This window comes from Physeter macrocephalus, chromosome 9 (genome assembly GCF_002837175.3).
Source record: "Physeter macrocephalus isolate SW-GA chromosome 9, ASM283717v5, whole genome shotgun sequence".
Lineage (NCBI taxonomy): Eukaryota > Metazoa > Chordata > Mammalia > Artiodactyla > Physeteridae > Physeter > Physeter macrocephalus.
Window position 1 is genome coordinate 95,712,229 of NC_041222.1, and position 10,043 is coordinate 95,722,271.

Here is a 10,043-nt window from a genome sequence, read left to right on the forward strand (position 1 = left end):
GAGCCTGTGCCCCGCAACGGGAGAGACCACAACAGTGAGAGGCCCGCGTACCGCCAAAAAAAAAAAAAAAAAAAAAAGAATTCATGTTTTAGTCTGTATTTTTGATGGAGGAATTAAATTCGGTCTTATGATAATTAGCACTTTTAAATATGCCCTGGAAAGTTCATGGCAATGAAGATAAGTATTGTGTCTTCTAAATATACAAATAAATGAATTGACCAGTTCACAGACACAACAAAGCAATAAGGAATTCATAAACAAAACATTATATCCAAAAATGACAAAAAACTGCCTGGCTATATGCAAACTGAATTTCTTAATTTTGGTCCGTGTAAGGCTATGCTGTTCTGTTTGAAAGTTTAAGATGCTGATACTTAATTCTCCAACTGAAGGCTCCTTAAACATTGGAGGCCACATTTCCCGAGTTCAGCAAGTTGGTTACCACGACTGAGACCAAGCAATGGCTTACCCCTTTGCAAATTCTCTAAGTATAAGACAGAAGAAATCTACCTCCCTATGGTTATCATGTTTTACCAGTAACAATTATTTTGCAGGGCCTTTTACTTAACAGTGTGTTTTTACCTTAGAGAAGGCAATTATACATAGAATCTCACCTTCTAAATTGGCTTTAAGACCAGAAGGATCTTCAAAATTGCACAGTTTCAGGGATGCTCCTTCTGCATTAGAACAGAGCATCTTGACGCCCTGGAGATTTGCACACTGGCAAAGGAAAAGACAAAAGTCCATGTATTAAGGTTCAGAATTTTGTTTGGAATAGAAAAAATTGGCTCAAACAGTAAAAGAAAAAAAAGGAGGGGGAAAAAAAAAGCTCAGTTTGATACACTCACAATCAATTAGTTTCTGTTTACCATAAAGACTTTTCCAATTGAACCCAATAAAAACTGAGAAATGTTTTTAAAAAATAGTTGTTTTAAAATAAACAAAAGGCAAATAAACAACAGCATTCCTGCTTTACATGAAACTTAAGAGTTTAGATAAAGAAGCTGAGGAGTCTGGACCATGACATCCCTATTTCTGTTTTTATAAACAGCCCAGGCCATGACAATGTGACAGTTGAAATGTCTGGGTGAAGAAACTTGTTAGGGGTATGGATTTTCTCCTTGCTTATTATTGTAGGAATCAATCAATGAAATTCTTGATGCTCAATAATGCTACCACTACCTTCTTTTCAAAGGCCAGACTGCTAAGGCCAGTAATGAAAGGCATCATCTAGCTACAAACACCACCAAGTTGTCTGTAGGGTCTTTCTGTACCAACCAGCAATGTTGTTGCTACACCACATTGTCAATCCTGAGTACCCAAGCCACAGTACAAGATGTAAAGAGGAAAAAGCCAGAAAATATATGTTAGAATTGTAAATTATGCTAGTTTGTCTCGGAGGATTCAATGCCATCAGATCTGAACTCTAACAACTACTAGATAAGGCAGGAAGCTATCTATAAAGGTGTTTTAAAAACTATAAGGCACTACGTAAATGAAAACTGTAGTTATTATAATTAGATCAGTGAAGAAATCTAAAATCCAAAGGCTGATCAAGTTATGTGATAGCTATACCTAACAAGAAAAATCCTTGTTTCATAAGTGTAATTTCATTCACCCTACAGTCAATTCTAGTGAAAGGGAGATAAGCTATAGACCATTTCAAATCACAGATAACTGACAAACACATGTGCATTTCCATCTATGCCTGTGCTTTAATACCAGGTAGTACAGAAGCTCAGACTGACAGGTAAGACAATGAGGACCTGGAAGGACCAATATAACTCAAAGATGACTGGATTTTATGTACTTGAAAATATAACAGGACAGGAAGCTGTTAACTTGAAAATAAATGTCCCTGGTTCCCTATGTTATACTCCCAGGTAAAAGAGACTGTAAACATTATGAAAAGTTTCCAAGATAATTATATAAGTACTGCTCTATACTCAAGGCTATGCTATGGAATCTCAAAAAGAAACAAATATATAAGAAATTTAAGTTAAGTTTTCTGTCTTCAACCATAGAAAGCATTTCACCCACTATTTATCTAATGGTAAAGCAGGTCACCAACACTGAGACCTCAGAATTCAGCTACTAAGTAAACCAGCATTGCAGCTGTAAGAACTGGGCTATTTACTATATCAAGGGGCAATGGGTTTTGATGAAAGCAGTTAGGTTATTACTGTTTATTTAAAGTATGATAATGATATTGTTTTTAAAATGACCCTTATCTTTAAGAGATAAATAAAATAAATACAAGTGAAATTATGAGTTGCTGTAAAATAATCTTTGGAGAGGTACAGACTATACACAATTGTTTAAACACTGATATTGTTGAAGCTGAGGAACGGAGATATAAGGGGGATTCATTATACTAGCTCATTTTTGTTTATGTTTGACATTTTCCGAAGGAAAAAGTCATTTAAAAAAGACATAAGGAAAAGAAAATACACGGCTTAGAGTCTAGTTCTAACACTGCTGACAAATTAGGTTTTGGGGCTTGGGCAAGTCTCCAGGTTTCAGTTTCTTAGTCTGTAACATGGGGTCACACTCAACCATCAAGGTCCCTTCCAGCTCTTACCATACTATAAGTCTTGCACTGGGAATGTGCAATGGATTCGTAACAGCTGGATTATTATACCAGCTTTTACACAGCAGACTAAAGTCAATAATGGCAGTTGGAGCACATGGAAGAAACACTCTAAAGGATGCTGACAGAACAGAGGGTGCAGCTCAGACATGGACCACGTAACTGGGATAACAGCTGAGGTCATCTTGGTCGACAGCAGAATTGGAGGGTTCCTATGGAAAGGTTTCACAGCCCATGAGGGAGGGATCAATTAGGAGAGAAGTTCAACAGGAGGGGTGGAACCATTAGGTGCATCTTGCGCTTAGAACACATCATATTTTGTGGACACTGCAATATGTACGGCCATTCTTCAGCAGTCATCTTCAAGTGCCAAAGACAATTAGCTATTAGTTTTGACTTTCACGGCCCACACACTCTGGGCAACAACTCCTCAACATAAGCCATTTCTTATCAATAATTAAATTTGCAATTCTATAGCACTTCAGTATGTATCAGATAAAATTACATAGGCCATTGAGAAACCAGTAAAAGGACCTTGAGCTCACCTCCTCTCATGAGCACACCAAAATCACAACTAACTGCTGAACAACCAGTGATAAAAAAGACTGAAACCTACCAAAAAAAAGATACTCTAAATCCAAAGACATAAGAAAGAAACTATCAGATGGCAGGAGTGGTGCACTCACAATATAATCAAATCCCATAGCAACCAGGTGGGCAGTGCACAAACTGGAGAATAGTTATATCACAGAAGTTCTCCCACAGGAGTGACAGCTCTAAGCCCCACACCATGCTCCCCAGCTTAAAGGTCCGGCATTAGGAGGAGGAGCTCCCTGAGCATTTGGCATTGAAGGCCAGCAGGGCCTAGATTGGAGGAGCTCCACAGGACCGGGGTGAACAGAGACTCCACTCTTGAAGAGCACACACAAGATCTTGCATGCACTGGGACCCAGGGCAAAAGCAATGATTCCATAGGAGCCTGGGCCAGACCTAGCTGCTGGTCTTGGAGGGTCTCCTGGGGAGGTGGTGTGGGGGGCGACAGCTGTGGCTCTCTCTGGGATCATAAACACTGGTGGCAGACATAGCAGGGATCTACGTGAACTCTGGCTGGAAGCAGACATTTTGGGTCCTTGGCACCAAGACCTGGCCCCAACCAACAGCCTGTAGGCTCCAGTGCTGGGATGCCTCAGGCCAACCAACTAACAGCATGGAAACACAGCGCCACCTATCAGCAGGCAGGCTGCCTAAAGACTTTCTGAGCCTACAGACACCTCTAGACATGCCCCCGGACACAGCCCTGCCCACCAGAGGGCCAAGACCCAGCTCCACCCACCAGTGGGCAAGGCACCAGCCCTTTCCGTTAGGTAGCCTGCACAAGCTTCCAGACAAGCCTCACACAGCAGGGGGCAGACACGAGAAGCAAGAAAACTATGATCCTGCAGCACTGAGTCTGCAAACATAGGTCAGAAAGTACCCTAGGACCAGGCTGGCCCTTGGGTGATAAGAAAGGAGTGTACTGCTGGGACACATAGGACAACCCCTACTGAGGGCCACTTCTCCAAGGTCAAGAAACATAAGCCACTACATACATAAAAATAAAACAGTAACTTAAACAAAATGAGATGACAAAGGAATAAGTTCCAGAAGAAGGAACAAGATAAAACCCCAGAAGCAGAACAAATAAGTGCAGTGGAGATAGGCAATCTACCTGAGAAAGAGTTCAGAGTAATGATCGTACAGATGATCCAAGAACTCGGGGGGAAAAATGGATGCACAGAGTGAGAAGTTGCAAGAAGGTTTTTAGCAAAGAGTTAGAAAATATAAAGAATAACAAACAGAGTTGAAGAATACAATCACTGAGATGGAAAATACACTAGAAGCAAATACACAGTAGCAGAATAAATGAGGCAGAAGAACAAAGCAGTGAGCTGGAAGACAGAGTGGTGGAAATCACTGCTGTGGAACAGAATAAAGAAAAAATAATGAAAAGAAATGAGGAGAGTTTAAGAGCCCTCTGGGACAAATGTCAAACATACCAACATTCACATTAAAGGGGTCCCAGAAGGAGATGAGGGAGAGAAAGAGCCTGAGAAAATATTTGAAGAGATAATAGCTAAAAATGTCCCTGACGTGGGAAAGGAAATAGTCACCAAAGTCCAGGAAGCACAGAGAGTGCCATACAGGGTTAACCCAACAAGGAACACACTCAGACACATAATAATCAAATTGATAAAAATTAAAGACAGAAAATATTAAAAGCAACAAGGGAAAAGCAACAAATAACATACAAGGAAATCTCCAGAAGACTATCAGCTGATTTCTTAGCAGAAACTCTGCAGGCCAGAAAGTAGTAGCATGATATATTTATTTATTTAAAAAAAAATTTTTTTTGGTACGCGGGCCTCTCACTGCTGTGGCCTCTCCCGTTGCGGAGCACAGGCTCCGGACGCGCAGGCTCAGTGGCCATGGCTCACGGGCCCAGCTGCTCTGCGGCATGTGGGATCTTCCCGGACCGGGGCACAAACCCGTGTCCCCTGCATCGGCAGGCGGATTCTCAACCACTGCACCACCAGGGAAGCCCAGCATGATATATTTAAAGTGATGAAAGGGAAATACCTCCAGCCAAGAATACTCTACCCAGCAAGGCTCTCATTCAGATGCTACGGAGAAATCAAAAGCTTTACAGACAAGCAAAAATTGACAGAATTCAGCACCACCAAACCAGTTTTACAACAAATGCTAAAGGAACTTCTCCAAGTGGAAAAGAAAAGGTCACAGCGAGAAACAAGAAGATTATAAAATGGGAAAGTTCACTGGTAAAGGCAACTATACAGTAAAGGTAGGAAATCATCCATACACAAATATGACACCAAAACCAGTAATTGTGAGAGGAGGAGAGTACAAATGCAGGATATTTAAAATGCATTTGAAATTAAGAGATCAGCAACTTAAAACAATAATGTATACATACAGACTGCTATATCAAAACATCATGGTTAACTACAAACAAGAAAATCTGTAATAAATACAAACACAAAAAAGAAAAAGGAACCCAAACACAACACTAAAGAGAGTCATCAAATCACAAGAGAACAAAAGAGGAAACAAAGAAAAAAGACCTACAAAAACAAATCCAAAACAGTTAACAAAATGGCAATAAGAACATACATATTGATAATTACCTTAAATATAAATGGATTAAATGCTCCAACCAAAAGACATAGACTGACTGCATATAAAAACAGGACCCATATATATGCTGTCTACAAGAGACCGACTTCAGAGCTAGAGACAAATACAGACTGAAAGTGAGGTGATGGAAAAAGGTATTCCATGCAAATAGAAATCAAAAGAAGGCTGGAGTAGCAACACTCATATCAGACAAAATTGACTTTAAAATAAAAGACTGTTACAAGAAACAAAGAAGGACACTACATGATGAACAAGGGATTAATCTAAGATATAACAATTGTAAATATGTATGCACCCAATACAGGAGCTCTTCAACACATAAGGCAGATGTTAACAGACATAAAAGAAGAAATTGAGAGTAACACAATAACAGTTGGGGACTTTAGTACCCCACTTACATCAATGGACAGAAAATCAATAAGGAAACACAGGCCTTAAATGAAACATCAGACCAGATGGACTTGATATTTATAGAACATTCCATCCAAAAGCAGCAGAATACACATTCTTTTCAAATGCACATGGAACATTCTCCAGGATTGATCACATGCTGGGCCACAAAGCAAGTCTTGGTAAATTTAAGAAAGCTGAAATTGTATCAAGCATCTTTTCCAACCACAACACTATGAGATTAGAAATCAACTACAAGAAAAAAACTGCAAAAACCACAGAAATGTGAAGGCTAAACAATATGCTACTAAACAACCAATGGATCACTATAGAAATCAAAGAGGAAACTAAAAAATACCCAGATGGGACTTCCCGGGTGGTCCAGTGGTTACGAATCTGCCTTCCAATGCAGGGGACGCGGGTTCGATCCCTGGTCGGGGAACTAAGATTCCACATGCCGTGGGGGAACTAAGCCCACGCATCGCAACTACTCAGACTACACAATCTGGAGCCTGCGCGCCACATCTAGAGAGAAGCCCACATGCTGCAACAAAGAGCCCATGCACTGCAACAAAAGATCCTGCATGCTGCAATGAAGATCCCGCATGCTGCAACTGAGACCTAACACAGCCAGTTAAATAAATACATATATTAAAAAACAAACAAACGAAACAAAAAATACCTAGAGACAAACGAAGATGAAAACACAATGATCCAAAACCTATGGGATGCAGCAAAAGCAATTCTAAGAGGGAAGTTTATATTGATAAAAGCATACCTCAGGAAACAAGAAAAATCTCAAATAAACAACCTACACTTACACCTAAAGCAACTAGAGGAAGAACAACAAACAAAACCCAAAGTTACTAGAAAGAAAGAAATCATAAAGATCAGAGCAGAAATAAATGAAATTGAGACTAAGAAAACAATAGCAAAGATCAATGAAACTAAAAGCTGGTTCTCTGAGAAGATAAAGAAAACTAAAGGGAAGGGCCCATATCAATAAAATTAGAAATGAAAAAGGCGAAGTAACAAATGACACTGCAGAAGTACAAAGGAGCATGAGAGATTACTACAAGCAACTATATGCCAATAAAATGGGCAACCTAGAACAAACGAACAAATTCTTAGGTACAATCTCGCAAAACTGAACCAGGAAAAAATAGAAAATATGAACAGACCAATTACAAGTACTGAAGTTGAATCTGTGATTTAAAAAACTCCCAACAAACAGAAGTCCAGAACCAGAAGGCTCCACAGGTGAATGCTATCAAACATTTAGAGACTAGTTAACACCTACACTTCTGAAACTATTCCAAAAAATTGCACAGGAAGAAGCACTTCCAAACTCACTCTATAAGGCCACCATCACTCTGATACCATAATCAGACAAAGATACCACAAAAAAAGAAAATTACAGGAGACTATCAGGCAAAAATCCTCAACGAAATACTAGCAAGCTGAAGCCAACAATACATTAAAAGGATCATACACGATAATCAAGTGGGATTTATCCCAGGGATGCAAGGATTTTTCAATATCTGCAAACCGATCAGTGTGATATATCCCATTAACAAACTGAAGAATAAAAACCATATTAAAATCTCAACAAATGCAGAAAAAGCTTTTCATAAAATTCAACATCCAGATTGGTTCAAGATGGCAGAGTAGAAGGACATGCTCTCACTCCCTCTTGCGAGAACACTGAAATCACAACTAACTGCTGAACAATCATCGACAGGAAGACGCTGGAACTCACCAAAAAAGATACCCCACATCCAAAGACAAAGGAGAAGCCACAATGAGATGGTAGGAGGGGCGCAAGCACAATAAAATCAAATCCCATAACTGCTGGGTGGGTGACCCACAAACTGGAGAACAATTATACCACAGAAGTACAACCACTGGAGTGAAGGTTCTGAGCCCCACGTCGGGCTTCCAAACCTGGGGTCCGGCAGCGGGAGGAGGAATTCCTAGAAAATCAGACTTTGAAGGCTAGCGGGATTTGATTGCAGGACATTGACAGGACTGGGGTAAACAGAGACTCCATTCTTAGAGGGCACACCCAAAGTAGTGTGTGCATTGGGACCCAGGGGAAGGAGCAGTGACCCCATAGGAGACTGAACCAGACCTACCTGCTAGTGTTGGAGGGTCTCCTGCAGAGGCAGGGGGTGGCTCTGTCTCACCGTGAAGACAAGGACACTGGCAGCAGAAGTTCTGGGAAGTATTCCTTGGCATGAGCCCTCCCAGAGGCCGCCATTAGACCCACTAAAGAGCCCTGTTGTTGTTTGGCCTGAGGCTCCAGTGTTGGGTCGCCTCAGGCCAAACAACCAACAGGGAGGGAACCCAGCCCCACCCATTGGCAGACAAGTGGATTAAAGTTTTACTGAGCTCTGCCCACCAGAGCAACAGCCACCTCTACCCATCACCAGTCCCTCGCATCAGGAAACCTGCACAAGCCTCTTAGATACCCTCATCCACCAGAGGGCAGACAGCAGAAGCAAGAAGAACTACAATCCTGCTGCCTGTGGAACAAAAACCATATTCATAGAAAGACAGACAAGATGAAAAGGCAGAGGGCTATGTACCAGATGAAGGAACAAGATAAAACCCCAGAAAAACAACTAAATGAAGCAGAGACAGGAAACCTTACAGAAAAAGAATTCAGAATAATGATAGTGAAGATGATCCAGGACCTTGGAAAAGAATGGAGGCAAAGATCGAGAAGATGCAAGAAATGTTTAACAAAGACCTAGAAGAATTAAAGAACAAACAGAGATGAACAATACAAGGAAATAGGAAATAGCCACCCAAGTCCAGAAAGAACAGAGAGTCCCACACAGGCTAAACCCAAGGAGAAACACGCCGAGACACATAATAATCAAATTGGCAAAAATTAAAGACAAAGAAAGACGAGAAGAAAAGGACCTACAAAAACAAACCCAAAATGATTAACTAAATGGTAATAGGAACATACATATTGATAATTACCTTAAACGTGAAAGGATAAAATGCTCCAACCAAAAGACACAGGCTTGCTGAATGGATACAAAAACAAGACCCATCTATATGCTGTCTACAAGAGACCCACTTCAGACCTAGGGACACATACAGACTGAAAGTGAGGGGATGAAAAAAGATATTCCATGCAAATGGAAGTCAAAAGAAAGCTGGAGTAGCAATACTCATATCAGATAAAATAGACTTTAAAATAAAGAATGTTACAGGAGACAAGGAAGGACACTACATAATGATCAAGGGATCAATCCAAGAAGAAGGTATAACAATTATAAATATATATGCACCCAACATAGGAGTACCTCAATACATAAGGCAACTTGCTAACAGCTATAAAAGAGGAAATCAATAAAAACACAATAATAGTGGGGGACTTTTAACACCTTACTTACACCAATGGACAGATCATCCAAACAGAAAATTAATAAGGAAACAAAAGCTTTAAATGAAACAACAGACCAGACAGATTTAATTGATATTTATAGGACATTAGCAGTTCTAAGAGGGAAGTTTATAGCTATACAAGCCTACCTCAAGAAACAAGAAAAATCTCAAATACAATCTAACATTACACCTAAAGCAATTAGAGAAAGAAGAACAAGCAAAACCCAAAGTTAGCAGAAGGAAAGAAATCGTAAAGACCAGAGCAGAAATAAACGAAACAGAAACAAAGAAAACAATAGCAAAGATCAATAAAACTAAAAGCTGGTTCTTTGAGAAGATAAACAAAATTGATAAACCATTAGCCAGACTCATCAAGAAAAAGAGGGAGAGGACTCAAATCAATAAAATTAGACATGAAAAAGGAGAAGTTAAAACAGACACTGCAGAAATACAAAGCATCCTAAGAGAC

General features: G+C 40.0%; 1 protein-coding gene across 2 annotated transcripts in view; it reads right to left on the bottom strand.

Annotated features, from left to right (window-relative positions):
- The window catches only part of KCTD9 (potassium channel tetramerization domain containing 9), a 64,954-nt gene that overhangs the window by 4,051 nt on the left and 50,860 nt on the right, over window positions 1-10,043 (bottom strand). For both annotated transcript variants that reach the window (XM_024130808.2, XM_055087330.1), the window contains one exon: window positions 615-720. In XM_024130808.2, the coding sequence (XP_023986576.1) occupies window positions 615-720 (106 nt within the window). The remainder of the gene's footprint in view (window positions 1-614; window positions 721-10,043) is intronic.